We start from the raw sequence: 22,036 nt of genomic DNA, 5'->3' as shown, positions 1-22,036 counted from the left end.
ACACACACTGACAGCAGCTTAGGTAAATTGTGATCACCTCTGTCTTGTTCATTGGACAGAACTGCTATGAATACAAATTCCGCTGTAATCGTCACTCCACAGGGGCAGGGCCTCAGCTTGTGCAGTTAGTCAGAATATTAATGTCGGGGAATTACTGGGAACTAATTTTATTCCTGATAGAATAAAACTATTATCATGTTCACTTCACAGCTGAGGTATAAAAACTGAAGACATGGCTTTTAAAAATGAGTTTTGCCAACATTTCTATGACTAAGTGCACGGCTACACAGAACACAGCCTGATGGAAATATATTACCTTTGTAACCAAGGCTCTAGAGTGCGACCAAATTTTTCAGTGGTGCGACTAAAAAAAAATATATTTGGTCGAACTGTTCGGGTAACAAAAAAAAATCTCTGCAACTCTCCGTGTGGTCAACAACAGACACACATTATGCCCCTATCGTGGACTAAACCAATCAGAGATAGTCAGGGGCGGGACCTCTCTGATTGGCCGTGGTCTAGTTGAAAGTGCAGGTGGAAGAGAGAGGTGAGTAGCTTGGATAAAGCGATATCAATTCATTAACGGATTCCACACAAAGACCTAAACACAGAGCGGACCCGACGCATCAGAATCAGCTTCGTCTTTCTCGGCTTTCCCACCCGACGGCCCGTAGACGGACACGCTGTCGGAGCTCAGCGATCCTGATGCGTCCGGTCCGCGCTGTGTTTACGTCTTTTTGCGCTGATTCTGAGCTGCAGGTTTTGTCTCTCCAACCAAAATTCGCCGAGCCAGCAGCAAAAGAAGCAGCAAACTGCGCTTCACATTTGATCAATGTCGTCATGAATTTTTGTTGTTTACAGCGCTGTCTTTTTCTTTTTTCACTTAAATGACCTCGGACAAGAAAGCCTAATTTCTGCGGTTCAATACTGAAGAAATTTAAACTTCTTAAAATTATGCAAAATTGCAGAATATTGCGGAATATTTTTAAGGTTATCTGCTATAAGAAGCCAGACCAGGAAAATCTTCTTGTTTTTCTGTGTTTTATTCTCAGTTACTTTCACACAAAGGCATCTGCTGTGATGCTGCTGCAATGCTGATAAATGATCAGATTTATAATATATCTGACTATCTCAGGCTAAATTGAATCGAATCAGGACTTTGAGAACCGGTACAAGCCAGTACGCCTAAATTTTTAAAGTTAGGTGTACCGGTGCGCCCATGTCAAAAAGTTAGTCTAGAGCCCTGGTAACACTAGCAAACATTTGATTTCCAGACAGATTACTACTGAGCTGCTCTGGCACGCCATGCAAATTGCCACAGAAATTTGGAGGCTTTTTATTATATTTGCACAGGCAAAGCTTTCGTCCTCTTAGAAATAGGATCAAGGTCACATATTTAAACATATTACTTTAAAAAAAGACATTTATTGGTGTTTCTATTATTCCTTTTTCAAATGTCTGACCTCAGAGGAGTGCGTACTAAAAGACTGTAGCCTCAATACAAGACATTTCTGAGTCATGGCTCCAGAATATTCCAGTAAAATCACCGTGCTAATACAGTAATAGGGGGGATCCAAAGTCTGCAAGGACCGAACCACAATTCTAACAAAAATTGAGCCAAGTACAGCGATGTCTGGCATCCTCTCCTCTAAATCTGTCAGTTTAACTCAAGTGCTGAGAGTTGAGAAAAATTTGAAGAATCTAGTACATATAGAGAAATAAGAAAAGTATGAATGTCAAGCACATAACATAACATAGCGAAGATTCTCTCATTCACAAAAACAAGCCCAGGTCTTTAAAACAGTTTACTCTATATTACACTGTTGTGTATAAAAGCTGAAGTAAAGCCTGCCTCCGTCTATTTTAAACAGTAAAGCCTTTTATAAACATATCATAAAAGGTGCCTGCATCCCAAGGCTTTGTTTCCTTAAAATAAAGAGGAACTTACTTACACACCCGTGCTGCTGATTGGCTGAGGAAGAATATAGTCATGGTAAACCAGTCACATGACCAATTTAAGATGACATATTAACAAGATGCTATATCAGCCCAAGGACCCTGATCCTCAATTGCTGTGTTGAAAGTGGCGACTTCAAACCTTATACCAGTCTTTAAATTGTGTTGATAGGCCACGTGATAAAAAGAATACTCAATGTTTTTTTCCTGATTACATAGTGATGTTTACTGTGGGAAGAAATTATAAAAACAGCGTCTTTGAAGGAAAGCACTCTCCGCTAGCGACCAAAATCAAAACCAAAAAAACCCTTTCCTGACCTGGGTGCACCAGGTCGACCAATCTTAAAATTACTGGGAACATGGCATTTGGTGGTTTAGGAAGAGGGGGAAGTTTTAGGAGTGATGGCGGCGAGTGAGCAGAAGAGGAAGAGAGGGGGAGCGAGTTTTGAGACGTGAGAGATTTGTGACGTTTAGTATGTTTGCAGTGTGTAGTTACTGTGTAGTTTAGTGGAAAGTTTTGTGTTGTGTGTCAGAACAATGAGGCGACTGATGAATATCACAGTTGCTGCCAAAAAGCCACCAAAGTCAGATTACAGTGTAAACGGTGTCTGCAGGTGGAAAACAGGAGTGATACACCTCCTGCTGTCAGGCCTGCAGGTACCACGCTTGTGATAAGGTCCACTATTTCATAGTAGACAGAAATTATTTTTTGGAGTGGCACAAATCATTTTGTGTGGCATCTTATTTGATGTAGAACAGCTGATTGTTCTGTAAATAGTTTTAAATGGTTATATAAAAAAATTCTTGGGTGCATTTTTAGGTAAATAGCTGCATTTAACTTTGTTGTTTGCAACACTTGTGTTTAGGTTTTCAAAATGTAGAATTTATATTTGCAGAAACATTTTTAAAGAGGCAACTGGAAAAGCATGCGTCTGTTTAGCCTGTTGCTAGCATCACATGACGTTTGATAAGCAAAACAAAATGGGGAGACAAACTGCTGTTATAAAATACTTTTGGCAACTTGATGACATTTAAATATTACAGAGTCATCACCACACTCTCTACTCTTTAAGGATCTGAGAAATGCCTGAGATTACACACGTAGAACAGACTCAAACATATCCAGTTATGTAACACTTCCTTGAAAGTTAAACTTAATGTTGCTCAGCACTGCACATGATAAACCTACAGACACACCAGACTGTAACATTTACATATTGTCTGGCTTTTTATAATTTGGTCAGATAAACATCCCCTGTGTTTCTAAATTGTGAATCTTGTGAGGCTGTTCGATATTTTTGAAAGGAACCAATAATAACGCCTATCCCTAGCTGTTTCACATTTTGGTCAGAAGTGAACAACTGTGGTGAAACATTTTCTCAGTTAAAACACAAAAACATAGAAGAGAAGAGAATTTGATCTCAAAATAACTCACTTCTTTGCTGTGTTTTGCAGTGATGCATTTATCTCTCCCTATCTCGCTCAAAGAAAAAAAAAATACTATTGCTAAATTTCACTCTTTAAATTTTAGATTAACATCCATCCATCTTCTTCCGCTTATCCAGGGCTGGGTCGTGGGGCAGAGAACCTCCCTCTCCCTAGCCATCTCCTCCAGCTTGTATGGGGGAACACCAAGGCGTTCCCAGGCCAGCAGAGAGATATAATCTCTCCAGCGTGTCCTGGGTCTGCCCCAGGGCCTCCTCCCAGCCCACATGCCCGGAACACCTCACCCAGGAGGCGCCCAGGATCCGCGATCTCGTTCTTTCAGTCACTGCCCACAGCTCGTGACCATAGGTGAGGGATGTAGATCAACTGGTAAATTGAGAACCTGGCTTTTACACTCAGCTCTCTTCACCACAACAGGCCAGTAAAGCACCGATCCGTCTGTCGATCTCCCGCTCCCTTCTCCCGTCACTTGCGAACAAGACCCTGAGATACTTAAACTCCTCCACTCGGGACAGGAACTGGTCCCTGAGCCACAGTGGGCACTCCACCTTTTTCTGGCTGAGGACCATGGCCTCAGATTCGGAGGTGCTGATTCTCATTCCCACTGCTTCACACTCGGCTGCAAACCGTTTCAAAATGGTTTTTTAGGGCTTTTATATTAACATTTTGAGACATTTTAACAATGATAACAAATGACGACTGATGTGTGCCTAAAAACATTGTTGGCTCTGAGAAGGAAGACTGTAAAGCAGCAGTTCTTACTTTTGTGCCGATGGTAATGCCATAGGGCAGCAGTTCTCAGACTTTTCACATTGAGTACCACCTGACTGACATTAAAGTACAGTAGTATAGGCCTGAATGTTATTTATCCTAACATAAACAGGATGAGTGATTATAATAACAACTGTACTGTATTAAAACATTCACAGCAGGTGGGATATCCGGTCTTTAAGTGATGACGTATGAACCCTGCTTCCGGGTTAAAAACTACTCTGTGTTTTTAACATGTTTTAATGTTTTTTATCTTGTTCTGTTTGATCTAAACAAGCCCCTAAAAACAGTCAGTGATCACTGTCAGCCCATCTCGGGTTTTATTACAACTGTTCATTTTAAAAATCAGTTTTTAAAACCTTAGGATGTAACTACAGCCCAGCCCCAGCAGCAGTATATGAATGACTAACCTCGTATTGTGGATGGATTATCTCAGTTGTTCTCCTGGCTGAAGTTTGGTCTGTGTACAGCATCCTGCCATGCGATTGCATTTGTCTCTAACCATCAGGAACCCTCACGTTAACTTTTATCGAGTGGAAAAAAGTTAGTGTTCATCCTCCAGCTTCACTGTGCTAATGTGTTTATATTATGCTAACCATAGCTGTGTCGTAGGGGTGCAACAATACTCATATCGATATTGAACCGTTCGATACAGTGCTTTCGGTTCGGTACGCATGTTTATCGAACAATACAACATTTTTAATTTCCTTCTGACTATGCTGTCTGTGTTGAGCGCTCAGTGGATCTGCGCTCGACAGTGCAGCCTAGGCAGAGTAGTCGAACGCAGATTCACTGAGCGCAGGGCAAGCTAGCGAGACAGGAGCTAAGCTCGTTGCAACATGGCAAATTGAACCTCCCCCACTCTCATTCAGATCTGGCGTTTGGAACTATTTTGGTTTTCATGTGACGTATGACCCTGAAGGTAAGCGCGTCATGGACTAAAGTAAAACAGTATGTCGGATGTGCCACGCAATGCTCAATTACATGGGTGGGAACTAGTGTGTTAGCGCAGTTAGCTCGTTCACGTGTTGACGCCGTCCAGCCCCACGCACTGGGAGATCCGCGGTAGCTCGTTAACGTCATTTCAGATTAACGCTGACAGCAATAATAACTTTTCACCTAATAACTTTGTGATGAACTTATTCAGCTACTAAACCACTTCCTGTTTTTAGAGAACAGTTAGATGTAGAGAAGAGACACCGCAGCTCTTTCCAAGAACATATAGTTTTAGAAAAGGGGAAGAACCTGTTGATTCTGAGTGACGTTGTTATTTTTACACACATACACGTATAAAAATAAAAGTACGCAGGCAGCAGTTCGCAGGGTGTGTTTGCTGCTGCCCACGCGTGTAAAAACGACTGCAGTTCTCTGTGTTTTCTAACTCAGGTGTCTTAGCTGAAGAATTACAGGGTGATTTAAAGAAATCCCCTGTCAATGCTCAAAAAACACAGGCACTTATTTCTATAGTACATGTTTTAATCAATGGGCAGTTATGCTCGTACCACACATCTAATGTTATTGTAAAGTATGACAAAGTTGTGGTTCGAACTCATTTTACATGGTGGGCCACCTACAGCCAACTTTAATCCTAAGTGGGCCAGATCAGGGAAACTCCTCTTCCTGTCAGTGTACGGAAGTTTAACTGCACTTTTAATCCAGGAGATATTATAATGTCCAAAAATACAAAAAGAAGTGCAGCTGCAACAGTCTGTCATTTTTCTACATTGTCAACACGATTCATGGCCTTAAATTGGAAGAAATAAATGTATCAAATTTAAATCGTTGCTTAGTGCTGGGCCATATCATACCGTTCACGGTAATACCGGTATAATGTTGGGCAACGATAAGAAAATGAAATATGGCGATAGAATATGGGTAAAACGCGCATGCGCAGTGGCTTTGTTTTCACATGGCGGAAAAAGAATGGCGGCGGCAGCGACGGAGAACGAGAAGGGCGAAAGCGGATCGTTGAATGAAACGGATGAACCAGAACTGGTTTGTAAAAATGCTGCAGCTTCACTGGTGTGGAACTGGTTTAGCTTTCGTCCGTCAGTCAGATACACAACAACAACAACAACAGATGGCATCAGCTCGAGGGTCGTCAGGTCCTGCGCGGACCAACTGTGTGGGGTGATGGAGCACCTCTTCAACCTGAGCCTGAGGTTGGGAAGAGTCCCACAGCTCTGGAAAACCTCCTGTGTTGTACCAGTGCCAAAGACTTCACGCCCCAAGGACCTCAACAGCTACAGGCCGGTGGCTCTGACATCCCACCTGATGAAGACCCTGGAGCGGTTGGTCCTGGCTCAGCTTCGGCGCCTAACAAGCTCATCACTGGACCCACTTCAGTTTGCCTACCAGCCTGGCATTGGAGCGGATGATGCCGTCATTCACCTCCTACATCGTTCCCTCGCTCACCTGGAGACCGCTGGAAGCACTGTGAGAATCATGTTCTTTGATTTCTCCAGTGCCTTCAACACTATTCTTCCCTCGGTTCTAAAGGACAAGCTGGTGAACTCTGGAGTGGACCATCACCTCACTACCTGGATCCTGGACTACCTCACCGACCGACCACAGTATGTGAGGACTCAGGGCTGTGTGTCGGACAGGGTCGTCTGCAGTACGGGGGCCCCACAGGGAACGGTTCTGGCTCCGTTCCTCTTCACCATCTACACTGCAGACTTCTCCCACAATTCCACCCAGTGCTTCCTGCAGAAGTTCTCTGATGACTCTGCAATAGTCGGCCTCATCACTGATGGGGACGACAAGGAGTACAGAGGTCTGACCCAAGACTTTGTGGACTGGTGCCAGCTGAACTACCTCCAGATCAACGCCAGTAAAACCAAGGAACTGGTGGTAGACTTCCGCAGGCACAAGCATTCTCCACTGCAACCACTGAACATCCAAGGTATGGACATTGAGGCTGTGGACAGCTACAGGTACCTTGGTGTTCATCTGAACAACAGACTGGACTGGACTCATAACTCAGACGCCCTCTACAGGAAAGGCAGAGCAGGCTGTACCTGCTGCGGAGACCCAGGTCGTTTGGGGTGGAGGGCCCACTCCTGAAGACCTTTTATGACTCTGTGGTGGCTTCTGCTATCTTTTATGGTGTGGTCTGCTGGGGCGGCAGCATCTCTGCTGGGGACAGGAAGAGACTGAACAGGGTGATCCGAAGGGCCAGCTCTGTTCTAGGATGCCCTCTGGACCCAGTGGAGGTGGTGAGTGACAGGAGAACGGCGGCTAAGCTGTCATCCCTGTTGGACAACGTCTCCCACCCCATGCAGCAGACTGTGACAGCACTGAGCAGCTCCTTCAGTGGGAGACTGCGGCACCCACGGTGTGGGACGGAGAGATTTCGCAGGTCTTTCCTCCCCACTGCTGTCAGACTCCACAACAAAGACTTTAACTGAACAAACACACACATCCACACATGTGCAATAACACTAAGTGCAATAATCTTTTCTGGCATCGTTGTATTTTTACTCAGTTGTATATAGCATTCGTATTCTATTTTTATCTTATTGTATATTTTTATTCTATTTTATTCTACTGTATATAGTATATTATTTTATTCTATTCTGTACAGTTGTGTACTGTATTTATTCTTATTGTATTCTAATTTTTGCGTCATAACTTTTGCACTGTCCACTTCCTGCTGTGACAAAACAAATTTCCCACGTGTGGGACTAATAAAGGTTATCTTATCTTATCTTATCTTAACAAAGCACTATTTTTGGTAGAGCATGCTAGTGGCCGTTGTTATTACCGTGTTGTTTGGAAAATACGGCACACTTAAAATCATCCTTTGAATTTTCTGAAACTCGACAGAGCCCCTTATAATCCCGTGTGCCTTATGTATGAACTCTGGTTGTGTTTACTGACCTCGAAACGATTTTATGTACACGGCGCTCAAAAATCTGTCAGATGTTTCAGTACGACCGGCATTGTACATTGTGAACCTGCAATGGAGCATTACGGCTATCGTAGGCGGAGCCTGGCGGAGTGATACGTACTGCACCTCAACATGATATTACCGTATTGTGTGTGTGTGTAACCTCTTTTTAAGTTTTGTGGACATTATACATGGTTATGCTGAGGATATGTCGGCCAGTTTCCACTGGAAATGCCTTTTGGTTAAACTGTCAGCGAGGAATTTGCACTGTTACATTTTTATATAACTTTAATGCACATAAACAGCTGCTTGTTTAAGTGAAAATACATTATTAGTGCAAAAAAACCCATCAAAGTTGTGGAGTTGTAAAGTGCTATACGCTATATTTTTTATTTTTATTGTGTACTTGCTCATTTAACTGTTTATTCATTACTTAATTACTACAGTGTAGTATGAATTGCCACGAGAGAGGTCTTTACCTGCAGGAAAAGCTGTAAAACTTGTGAAAAAACAGTTAAAAGTCCCAAATTTATGACCTCCTTAACCTTTGGCCAGATTAGCATCTTTGCCTGGATGATTCAGGGCCCTAAACCTGACATCCCTGGTCTATAATCTTTGCGCTGTCTTATAGTTCCTGGCTAAAGAGTATTGAGGGCCAATTACTTTAATCAGCCACGTAATTCAGACATTTTTGACTGTGGTTGCTGGCATGGTTTTTACAGTAAAGCAGCCTGTTGTTCTTCTGATATTACTGTCTCTTTTGACATAAGGCGGGAGTGTACAGTCTTGCACTGTGCAGGTAAACAGTCAGCTGTGCAAGGATGGCACTGCTTCAAATAATGTCAGTTGCCTTTGTGGTAACATGCGTTTGAAATGCTTTGCAGCGTGCACTGTTTTGATTCTTCACACACCTGAGTACAGACTGGTGTTCACAAACACGTCTTGGTTGGCTGCTGCTTCTAAACATATCGTGGGTTGTCAGTCTTGCATGCTGCTCAGTAACATTCAATATTGATTATTTACTGCTATTTGTGTTTATGTTGGTTGTAGCTGTGGTTTCCCTACTGTGATGTTTTCCTTGTGCTTGTTTTAGTTTTTTTCCCAGCAGGTGATCAAACGCATTTTTAGTGTCTTTTCTCTCCGTCTCTCTTCTCCTGTCTTTCTGTTCCTCTCCTGTTGTTGAGCCTCTTCCCAACTTCTCTTTTCCTCGTCTTTCACCTTTCTATCCCTAGTCCTGTCAGTTTAGAATCTAATAACTTAAAAGTAGTGCTGTCAAAATTAACGCAGATTACGCCGTCATTACGATTAACGCGATACAAAAAATATAACGCCAACACATCTGCAGTGCAGAATGACTCAAAATCCCTGAAATGTTTCTGTCAACGCATTTCGGGCAGTTTGTCTCGGCAGAAGGAATTTTATTTTTACAGAAGCACTTCCAGCTTAAAATATCACATTGAAGCGAAGCTTATGTTAGTCAGGGATGCTGCTAGCACTTTGGCTAACGTGTCACCCAGCTTGCTCACGGAGCATCGGGGGCTCGGTAAGTCGACCTCGGACATATTGATTGATGCCAAGTGGATTGCAACAAACTGCAGACCTGTTAATGTCGTTGGGAACAGGCGCTTTACAAGCTTTGGTTCCTCGTCTCAAGGACTTGAAGTGCCTCTCCAAGAGTGACACAGAGAGAGGATAAATGTTCACAGAGTTTTGTTTACATGAAGGTTTAAGATGTTCAATAAACATGTTAAGTGCCTATATTTTCCCTTTTTTCTGTTTGCTCATGCAAAATGAAATACGATAAATATAGAATAAAAATGAATGATATTTAATTGTGATTAATCAAGATGAATCCACAGTAACCCTGTGATGAATCTGATTAAATATTTTCATTGTTTGACAGCACTAATATATATTATATATGAGTGTAAACTTACTTCTTAGTATATAGGTTTTTTAAAAAGTTGTATTTCACAGGAGAGAAGCTGTGTTAAAAGACTGAAACTATTCATATTCTCTTTGAATTTAAGCATTTAACATTTTTTGTGTTTATTCTGCTTCATTATGTTGCATAAATGTCAGTTACAAGCTTAAATATAAAGTTGAAAAAGTGTAATTGCAGCCAGGCTATTGATCAAGCAATTGCGATTAATCGCAATTAACTACAGAAAATTGTGAGTTAGTCTTTTTTAATCTATTGACAGCACTACTTAAAAGTAAAAATAAATAAATAAATAATAAAGATCGAACAAACTATGACAATCAAGTGGGCCAGTATGATAAAAGCTGTAACGATCTGTTGGGCTGTGACAGACAATCCTGATTGCTACAGTCCAGAGAGGACAGGCAAAATAAACCCCAAAAACATATTTCACTTGTTGCTGCTGCTTTTTACAAATGTCATTTCTCATAGACCAACACCCAGTTTTTAGATGCCAGCTTGAATTTTGTTTACGTTCCAACCTCTGCTTCAGAGGCAGCCACATGTGACCTCGCAGCCACATCTGGTGCTGCAAGACTCCAGAGCAAATATCTGTGCTTCCTTTTATTGTTGTGTTGTATGTTTTGTCTTCATGCTGACGTTTGATCCTTCAAATATATGAGCAACTGTTTTATAGAAATTTACTTCTGGTAATAAATAAATGCATCAGCCATTTCCTTATATTATGGGTGCAATAAAAACTCAGGTGGAGCCTAAAAGTTCATTTAAATCATGTTTAAGTTTCAACGTTTGGTTTGTTTTTTTAATACACACATACATCAAAAAGTGCTCACACAAATATGACAAAGAGACTTTTCGGTTCCAGAAACAGAAAGGACTCAGAGTTTTTTTCTTCTTCTCTCTATTAATTTTACTCTTTTCCCTCCTACTAGCCGTGAAGCAGTTGCCTGACAGAAAGTTACATTTTTACCTTTACATCAGAGAGGTTTAACGCATCAGTGTTACAATAAAACTGTAACACTGCTGGTTGCCCACGTTGTGACATGCATGCGTGTTGATTGCGTCTTTAACACATACCTGGGGAAGGCATCGAAGCAGTAAGTCTTGCGTGTGTCAGGGAAGGCCACCCGCAAGCCCGACATTAGTGGTGAGTGCAGGATGACGGCAGCACATTCATAGCGAGCAGCCAGATCGATGGTGGGCACCGTGCCGATGCTCTGACCATACAAGATGATATTCTCAGGAGTTACACCATACCTTTACAAAGACACACAGAAAAGCCACATTCATTTATACTGTGATGTTACTCAGCATACACAAGGCTTCACACATGAAACACTACATAAACTACTACAGGCTCATTTAAACCATCTGTGACGCCATTTAAGCAGCAAGTGCTTAAATTAGAAGTTTAAAACTAAAAGGCAGTCTGAAGGGGTCACATTCGTGCTGACCCTGGCTGCAAATATGGGTTTTTGCTAAAAATAAATTAAATAAATAAGATGAAGGTTTTTCTGTCCATATTTTACTCTGGTTCTCTTGTTGCTGGCTAAAGTGAGACAGGAAAATCCAGCTGTCAGCTGTAATGTTAGTTTGTAGAGCACTTAATGAACGAGGACTGTTTGGCGGAGAATCACTTTGAGTCAGGCGATGTCTTCTTTTTGTGTTCCCTTTTTTTGAACAGTATATAACACAATATAATATATAATATATATATTTTCATCCTAATCAGCAAAATATTTAGATTCTTATATTATTGTCATTGGAGTTTAGACTATGTTTGTACATTTAACATTCAGCAGCTTTCTAAATTGAATAGTTTATTTTACAATACAGAAAAACAAAGACTTTACCACAGTCAAAATTATTAGACCTGATAGACCCAGGTGCCAATAGTCATCTACTAATCATAAGGTTGGCCTTTCGATCCCTGGGTGCTCCCTGGGTGTCCATGCCAAATATCCTTGTTTAATGATATTAGAGTGAATATTGGATAGAAAGCCCTTAAACATAGAAAAAAGTGTTTTTGTGAAAGAGTGAGTCTCTCAAGCTGGACCTTCAGTTCACCCCACAGATTTTGAAAGAGATTCACGATTCCTTCCACTTTGATTGGATTCCTGGTTCCAGATATACTTGAAGAATGTTTCTTTGGGATGCACGCCACTCCCTTCTTTCTCCAAAAAAGCGTCTCAATGTCCAAAGAGCTCTAGTTTCATCAAATAAAAGGATGCAGTTCCAGTATTCATAATGTTTGTCCACGTTGTCCTCCGTCTTGATGGTGTCTCGCCTGCAAAAGTGGTGTTTTTCTTGGTCTACGACCTCGCTTTCCATTTGTGTTCAGTGTTCTAGTGGTTGTCCTCTTTGAGACTAGAATTCCCAACTTGGCCAAGTCCTTCACTTCTGTTTTGGAAGACAATTCTTGCTAGTTTGTTCCCAGTGTCTTTGGAATCTTTTGCTTCCTGCCTCTGCCAGGCCTGTTCTGTTTGAATTTCTTGATTCCCACTCCATTTCATAACACTATTGTAACTTTGTATATTCATCTCCTGCTTTGTTAGTACCAACAATTCTTTTTCTCAAGCATAAACTCATTTCTTGTGTTGTTGGAGCTGCACTGCTTTTATCATCTAGTATAAATCTAGATGACAATGAATGTGATCTTTATGTTATCACCCTACTGGTGTATTAAAATAATGACACTATTATGAGATTCATAATAAACTGAACGTTGCTCCTAAATACGTTTGTATTGCAGGTCTGTTTTTTGTCGTGGGTGAAACACTCAAGCATGTATTAAAGGAAGCATCGAAGCAAAGAATTTGTGTGGAGCATTTTTTTTATTATCGAATTATTTGAATTAATTGATGAATTGTTGCAGCCCTACATTTAATTACTGAGAAATTCTTTCAGTAACAGTATGACAGTGGATCAACCATTAGACATGTGACCTGGAAACTGGCATAGCGTTTCCCAGCTTCTCTTCTAAAGTACTGCAGTCCTGACAGAAAACAGTTAGTCTGTCAAGCAGAGGAGATTCTGGATGGCATGTCCTCTTGCCTTCACTCACAATCTGGAAAGGAAGCTTAAAACAAACCCTCCCATTCCCTGACAGTGCTGGGAAACAAACTATACCACAGCAAACACACAAAGGTTTTTTTTGTTGTTGTTGTCGTTTTTTTGTTTTTTTTAAACCATTCTGTTTCCAAATCCAGCTTTACAAAGGATTGGGGGTAGAGGTGCTGTGTTGGACGTCCCCTATGAAGAGATGTCATTGCAACAGCTCTTCAGATAACAGCTTGGGTGTGACTAATCTTTTGGCCTAGACAAGTACAAGTACAGCTACTGAACTGCGCGGTCATCCTGACAGCTGATTATGACCTGACACATGGATGGGCAAAGTCCCCGCTGGGTGCCATCTGACTCACAACTCCCTGGACTTTGGAGCACCAGACAGAACATTGTAAGGAAAAGAGACTCATCGTTGAGAATGAATGCAACTGTATATCATGGCTACTAAACGATGAAGAACAAAAAGAAGAAGACCAAGCAGATGGACATCATCAAATGACTTTCATGAGCCCTCAGCAGACAAAAGGCATAAATGTGTTTGTTTTTTTTAAAATGGCCAAAAATTACAGATATGTTTTAAGACACCCAGTGGAACATCTTGAAAACAGAGCAATTTACTGAAATGACCTGTTTTTCAGGGATAAATATCGGGAGTCAGTCAACACTGTGAAAAACAGTGGTTTAAGAATAAGATCTCTCAACAACATGGTGATTTATGGTATGCCGTGAACAATGTGGAAAAGAACGCTTAAGAGCCATAATATCTGGCAGATATAATGCAGAACCAGCTTCAGCAAAGGTGATGTGGTATCTTCAACACTGTGATCGATGCAATTATGTGCAGGAACTTCGACGGCTGCCGTGGAGTCCAGTTCAACAATGACCAAGATTGAGTCATGAGTGTGTACGTCATAGGAAACTTGCACATTTTGTCAACAAAATACATGTTTTAAGGTAACATTTATCACTATAGGGACAATGCCTTTTACATCCTCCACTTCCATGACGGTGAAGGACCAACATGGCAATTGTAAAGAAAGTGACACAGTGGAAGCTGTGGCATTACGAATTCTGAATTTAAAAAAGACCTAGTTCAATTCTGCAGTTAGTTTAAGAGAACAAATGGAAAAAACTGACAGAGTTAAGCTGAAAAATACAAGAAACTACATCATATTGAAGATATTAACAAAGAAATTGGAGAAACAGAGGGGCGCATTATCAGTGACTACCATTAACCAGTGCTCCCCCTTGACGGCAGAGCGGGCTGGTTACGAGCCGGGAACGAGCTCGCAAAGAGCACGCGCATCTTTGCAGTCTGAGCGGTGCAGGGCTGTAAGGGAAAAGGAGAGATGCAGACTGATGCAACAAAAATAGGGCTGGGTATCGTCACTGATTTCTAGAATCGATTCAATTCCGATTCACAAGGTCCCGAATCGATTCGATCCACGATTCGATTTAATTCGATTCGATTCGATTCTATTTAAATCTGGGAAATTTTGACAGTCAGAAATATTATAATTCAGATCAGAACATTTACATATTTTTGTATCTATAAAAAGGAAGCTGACACTCGCAAGACTTTATCCAAGGTGTGAGCATCACAGCAGATGTTCGAGAGAGAGGGGGGGGGGGGGGAGAGGGGGAGGGAGAGAGAGAGAGCTGCGCATCGCAATGGAAGCAAAACAGTAAAAGAATTCATGACGATGTTTATGTGAAGCGTTTGGATCTTCTTTTGCTGCTGGTTCGGTCAATATTGTTTGGAGAGAGATCAAACTAACAGCTTTAGAATCAGCGCATAAAGGGCGTGAACACACAGCGCGGACCCGCCCACAGATCAGAATCAGCGAGCTGTCGGCTTTCAGCCCCGACCGTGAGAAAGGCGACATCTCACTGATTCTGATCTGCGGGTCGCGCTGTGTGTTTAAGTCTATGTGCAGAATCCCTGTACCTGCTCTCATTTACTGTTTGGTGGTTCTTGAAATTTTGTGAGATGTCACCAGAGATTCTGGCATTTCGGACAAAATAAATTTATATTAAAAAATCAATTTAGGATTTTAATGAATCGATTTTACGTTATCCAAGCCAGAATCGATTTTAATCGATGAATCGATTATAAAAACCCACCCCTAAACAAAAACCAGTAGGGTGTAATGCATACACTGTATTCTATAGCACACAGGAGTATTAGCCTATTATGTACAATTAGAAACAGTTTTGTGACAACTGACGAAACAAAAGAGCGTCCTGTGTGTGCAACAGCACAACAAAGCATTACCTTTCCTTTGATTAAATGCACAAGTGGTGCTGGTCATTAGCTGCTCGCTAACTGGGTAAGGCTGTCATGGGTCTGTAGCTCTGACCACTGTTTTAAGAAACATATTTAGTTTTAAAGTAAGTTACAGGGCCTGCCTTTCTGGAGGACTAAATAATTAAGAAATAGAATATATTGGATTTATATTTCAAGCACTGGGAATATATAATAAGGGATTCTGGATCAGCACCATGATGCAAACTTGTGGCCATAGTATATACAGCAGGGGTGTCAAACTCAAATACACAGAGGGCCAAAATTCAAAACTGGAACAAAGTCGCGGGCTAACGTTAATATTTATTGGGAAAAAAAATCTTCCTCCAGATATAAGAATGAATCTTTTCTTATGGACTCAAACACGTTTTGCTGAAAAATTGAATATGGAACAAGCAAAGCTTAATACTAAACAATATATATATTAGCTGTATGATACCAGCAGGCCAGCTCTGATAGTCATTTGGTTTGACACCTATGATATACAGTATTCTGGAGAAGGTATAAAATGTCACTGTATGTGTGTGCGTGTGTGTTTGTTTTATATGTATAGACTTTTTTTTTTTAATTATTAATCATGATATAACATGGTCCAGACATGAGGAGGAAACTGTGACAAAAGGAGCTGTGTGATGCAGTGCATCCATCACCAGCTGGATTAAAGAGCACAGGTAACAATAACACGTGTACCAGTTGTTGCATTGCAGAGGTGTTCAAGTAGAAAAACAATAATAAATAATGTTTTGGTTCTATAACATTTTTCTATTATTTCTCTATTATGGATTAGGTGCAAGAGTTTTTGTATGTGTGGGTAATTCAATAACAGACTAATGCAACAGCAGACTGTGCCTTGTTCTCAGAGGGACAGCAAATGGAGAGTGATAGTTTAGATGAGGAGATGGAAGGAGGAAGAGAGTAAGTCACAGGCGCTGTCACCGATCTTTGCATTTTATTATTATCTCATAACACTTGTTTAATCAGCTACCAGCTCTCCTATGGACTTTTTAATGTCTACAGTGTCAGATCAACACAGCCCTGCCCTCCAGCACCATCAGGAGCAGCAGCAACACCTCAACAGCAACAGTGTACCCATCAGGTAAAGCATAGGCTACGTTTGCTTTGCATTGTCCCTGCCTGATGACAGTGATATAGTATGGTGTGATTTCATATTAGATTCTTGATGAATGTGGGTTGTTGTTATTCTGCCCCTTTTTAACTTTCAGCACCATCTCTGCTCATGGTCAACTTCACTCCAGCATGTTTTCTGATGAGGCGAAAAACTGGAGCACCAGGAAGCACATGTAAAATGTCTACACATAGAAAGGCTCTGAATGGGTGAGACATGCAAGTCGGTAACACCACAAATTAATAATCTCAAATAAATTATCAGTTATGGGTAGGGATGGGTACCGGTAGGTTCTGACATAAACGGTAGTAACCAGACCGAAAAGCAGCGCACATTTCAGTGCTTTATTTCGGTGCTTTTTTTCCCCCTGAGATGTCACACACTTTAGGAGCCAATCATTTTAATAATAATAATAATAACAATAATAATAATAATAATGGATTTATAGAGCGCTTTTCAAGGCACCCAAAGCGCTTTACAATACCACTATTCATTCACTCTCACATTCACACACTGGTGGAGGCAGCTACGGTTGTAGCCACAGCTGCCCTGGGGCAGACTGACAGAAGCGAGGCTGCCATATCGCGCCATCGGCTCCTCTGGCCAACACCAGTAGGTGGTGGGTGAAGTGTCTTGCCCAAGGACACAACGACCAGGACAGAGAGCCCGGCGACCTTCCGGTTACAGATACGCTTCCCAACCCCCTGAGCCACGGTCGCCCCCCCATTTTACCTTTGCAAGCGTAGTAGGTGGGCCCAGGTACGTACGTTCTTTTAGAGCAGAGCTACAGATTAAAAATGTCCAAGGCGAAGCGGTCAAAAGTCTGGCTGTACTTCACAGCAAAAGATGCAAACTCAGCAGCAACAAGTGCTTTAAGCTGATACTGTGATACTGTCAAAGGAGGTAACACCTCGAATCCGATGAAACACCTGGCGACGTATAGCGTTTTTTTTAAAAGCCGAGAAATGCGCCGTATTTGATAGCTCGCTGCGAGACCTCACACCGAGCACATCTACTGCGGGTGTGGTGCCTGTTATCGACCCGGAGTTAGCAACATCCCCCAAAAACCCGAAGAGGAGAGTCCTGGCCCCTAGCCCTGCCAGTGTAGCAGAAATGATGAGGATGATGATGCAGCAGCAGCCGTTCTTCTCTGCGTGAGTAGCTTAATGTTGTTCGTGTGTAATTTACGTTGAGTTTTAAGAGCTACTCTGTTATTTCTTTAATTATTTCAAGTCAACATAAGTGAAAAGCGAGAGTTGCAGGGACATGCTGCTGTTTATTCAACACAAGGAACTGAATTTTTAAAGTCCAGTGAGCGGACATGTAACATCAAAGAAAAAGAACAATAACACCATTTAGCAATTATTAGCGTGCCAAGGCAACTGATCTTTTTTTAAAGCAAATGGTTATCTTCAAAATCTTACTGCTGCACAAAACAACCCAAGTCCCTAGAGGCCAAGTAAAAGACCACTTTAATTAAATTCCAGTGTTAAGGCCCATGCACCTATTGATTTTCCTCAACATCTGATTAAAAAGATATTGAATAAACATACAGCTGCTCCTCAGGTGCTTAGGTTCCCTAAGGCAGTCTGATGATTAATGCAGTTTTATGCTCATGCAGGCTACTCCTGGAAGCGTTGGGGAATGATAAAATGTTTCATTTAAATGCTAGATGTGATTAGATGCTCTCCGTTTTCATTAAGTGGCATTAATACTATGTGTCAAATGGCACATTAACCTCAGACGTGTTTATTATTGATTTGTTTATTTACGTAATGATCCCCCTCAAGCCTATGATGTAATTCAACATGAAGGAGACAGACATTTAACTTTCCATTGTTAAGCTGATCTGATATTTGAATAAAATATTTTCTGATCCTTACTCTAAATCAGGGGTCGGCAACTCTGGGCACGTGGGCTTAACTGATGGCACGGCCATAGCTGGACTGGCCATCGGGCATACCGGGCATTTGCTCGGTGGCCCAATGATTTTTTTTATTTGTTTTTTTGTAACGGTATAAACAATGAAAGGCGTTGGACTGGCCAGATGCTGGCCGGTGTGTAAAAATAACTAGATGTTTGGTGGCGGCATCGCGGAGCTTCCTCAGATTCAGTAAAATTAACAAGTGGTGGAGGCCAGCAGGTGGATGAGGGAGATCGGAGGCAGGAGGAGCAGAGACCCGAGGCGGCCGCTGGTCCGAGCGTCAGGTGAACTGAACTTCAGGTAAGAAGTTATGAGCTGCAGTCCATCTGGGTCAGATATAAACCAAGTTTAGGTGGAGTTTATTTTTGTTGTGCTGACTTTTTACAGTCAGTTACAATAACTCGTACTGCTACTAGCTAGCAGGACGGAGTTTCTTTACAGCTGTTGCTATGAATTTACTAATAGTAAAATTTATTTTATTCATAAGGTTAGTTATTAGAGTTGCCAACCGTCCCGTATTCAGAGAAATTATTACGCGTTTGGTGTTGAGCTGAAAAAGAACACAGTTTGTCCCGAACTTCAGCTAGAATGGAAAAAGACACAAAGCTGGAGTTATTCTGTCGTAACGCTGCACAGCTGCCTCTTCTTCTCTCATTCTCCCCCCTCTCTCATGTTTCTACTTCAATCATGAAACTGATCAATGATCAGCTGATCGTCTCTCTTGTTTATTTATCGCCCACTTTGCCAGCGGATGTCGCGCTAAACAACAGCAGCACGTTTAAGCTTGATCAGCTGTTGTTAGAATGTATTTAATATTAATTTCTAGTATCAGCTGATGTTTGCTGGAGCCACAGCTGTAAAGCTGCTGGTCATGATGTCTGTTTAGATATGTGGTGAGAGGGAAACATGAAGATGAAACCAGGAGACGTCCTTACTGAATCATCAGAGCTGAACAGGTGATGGAGAAACAGGTTTACCTTTTAGGTGACATGAATGAGTTGAAGTTATGAACTGTTTCTGAGAGACAAATAACACCAGGATCCTTTTCTAAGCAGCTGACAGCTGGTAACTGTGCAGGGGCGGGTCTAGCAAAGTGTTGCCAGGGGGCAGGTAGGGCATTAACAGGGAGAGGGGGGCACAAAGACATACTGTACTTTCTTATTCTCATTTAAAATGTCTCACTGAATCTGAATCTTACAACCAAAGTTTTTATCTGATGTAAAATGTATAGAAATCATACATATACCAACAAGACTGTGCATCACTGTCACAGCAGCATCTGTTTCCATTCAAAGGCTTTATGGCTTTAATACCTGGGGGGCCGGTCTCTAGTCTAAATGCTCGATTTTCTGTCCCAGTCCAGCTCTGAGCACGACACACAGTGAATTAATCTGAGAAGGTGCATTAAAAAAAATAAATGGCGCACCACCAGTGCACATCGCAAATCAGCTCACATAGACACATTAGTTGTGCCTCTTCTTAATGACGGTATCTTAGCTAACAACCCCAACTACCAGATTCAACTTGTAATTGGCTAAAAATAACTTCGCCTACCGGTGAGAGGAACGTTGTTAGCTTTCCACATTCTGACACTTCAAAAGCTTCAGCAGCTGTCAGCACAGCATCAGCACCACGGAGATACACAGATACATCCGTAGACTCGAGACACAAGGCGTCTTTGGGACTTTCAGGTGTTTGGACCAATGTTTTCTTTTCTGAACAAACCAGAAATCTTTAATGAGCAGCTGCATTTGTCTCGCATTAACTGGCTGAGTTAATGCCAGTTAATGCAACATCGAAGCAGCTGGAATCCACTACCTGACAAGGTTAACTGTCTTCAGAACATTGCAGAGGCCTTATTGACAGTATTTGGCTCTAATATCTGTGTGAGCGGATTTTCTCTCACATGAGTCTTCAGGTAGCAGAGATTTTCCTTGTTTGAGGTGACCAAATACTTATTTTCCACCCTGATTTACCAATAAATTCTTTACAAATCCTACCATGTGGATTCATGGATTTTTTTTCACATTCTGTCTCTCACAGTTGAAGTGTACCTCTGGTGCAAATTACTGACCTCTGTCATCATTTTAGGTGGGGGAACTTGCACAATCGGTGGCTGACTAAATACTTTTTTGCCCCACTGTATTATGACAGCAGGCCGATCTACTGGGCCAATCTGCTCATTCCAATTCTATGTTGTTCTGTGTTACACTACACACCAGTAAGGACTCTTACGTAGGATTTATAGCCCTGCAAACGTGTCCATCTGCATACACTTTTCGGTCGGACAGAGAGGAGAAGGGTTTCCACCCATGTGAGATGAGATCCTGACTGCAAATGGGACGCGCACGGCATATGCAGCTGCTGAATGCTGATTGGTTGACAGGTGGAATAGAGTCAGGAGGGATAGCGCAGGTTACCATGAACCGGAGAACTGTGAAGTGTCCAATGACACTTTTCACACTCAATTTCACTTCAGCTCTTTGTATGTTGTAATGTCATGCTCTGTTGCCACCAACAGCACGAGCAGGAGTGGCTGCAACACATACACTCTTACTCTTGTATACTGTCTCCATCTGAGGCAGACGGGTAGTCCCTGCAGCAGACAGCGGACACACTCTCTCCGCTCGACTATAAAACCAGCTTCAGGCTGAGCGAAAATAAGAGAAGAGCAAATCATTTCACTGATTAATAAAAATGTTTCTTTTAGTTTGTAGTAGTTTTAATCCTAATGTTATTTAGTAGTTTACAATAAACGCAGTAACTGTTTTCTTTGATGTCCATGTTGCACTGCAGGTCATGAAAGCACTGATGTTTGATGAAGTCTGCTGTTTCTTGACATGCAGCAATTTTCACTTATGTGCTGATTAAGTATATGAAACAAGTGTAAGCATTAAATATGAAGAGACACAAACGCAAAAACATTAGTCTGGAATTGGATGTTGATAAATGGATTAGCTGCCTAATTTTTGTGATAATTAATTAATGTAAGTGGTTTATGATTCTCTTGTTTCATCATCAGAAATACGACAAATCACTGTTTGATTTCAAGTGTTGGAAAATCATGATTGGCAGTTTTCCCATAATTAAATACTTAATCCACTGAATTCTCATAATAACACTGGAAAGTTATAACTACTTTAGGTTAATGTAAAATGTATATTTCCTCTTGCTGTACATGAGCTCGACATACCTCAAGAATGTGAAAAACACGACCCAGCTCCAAGCTCAAGTGCTGAAGCACATGCTTTGAATTGCAGATTATACATTAATTGTTTATGTCAACGCAGTAACTCATTAAATTAACTACATAAAATGACAAATACCTTTCTGTCTGTTTTACACTGCATAATTTCACACGTACCTGCAAACATAACCAGCATGGTACACGACGTTCACAAGGCGAGAAAGTCTCATATGTACACACAAGTATTATAAATGCAGCACACACACACACACACACACACACACACACACACACACACACACACACACCCAAATGGAAAGAAGTCCAGCCATGAACCTGCACGTGCACACCTGGACACATTTCTGTTGCAAGAGGTCTGAGATGAAACTATGGCTTTGTAGATCTCATTACTTTTTGAGTC

At 41.5% G+C, this 22,036-nt stretch overlaps 1 protein-coding gene across 2 annotated transcripts in view; it reads right to left on the bottom strand.

Moving 5' to 3' along the window:
• Positions 1-22,036, bottom strand: part of abhd17c (abhydrolase domain containing 17C, depalmitoylase) — a 33,392-nt gene that overhangs the window by 4,705 nt on the left and 6,651 nt on the right. For both annotated transcript variants that reach the window (XM_026184888.2, XM_026184977.2), the window contains one exon: positions 11,085-11,264. In XM_026184888.2, the coding sequence (XP_026040673.1) occupies positions 11,085-11,264 (180 nt within the window). The remainder of the gene's footprint in view (positions 1-11,084; positions 11,265-22,036) is intronic.

The sequence above is a fragment of the Astatotilapia calliptera genome, chromosome 1 (genome assembly GCF_964374335.1).
Source record: "Astatotilapia calliptera chromosome 1, fAstCal68.1, whole genome shotgun sequence".
Lineage (NCBI taxonomy): Eukaryota > Metazoa > Chordata > Actinopteri > Cichliformes > Cichlidae > Astatotilapia > Astatotilapia calliptera.
The sequence above is the reverse complement of the archived record's forward strand: the minus strand, read 5'-3'. Positions and strand labels throughout refer to the sequence as shown.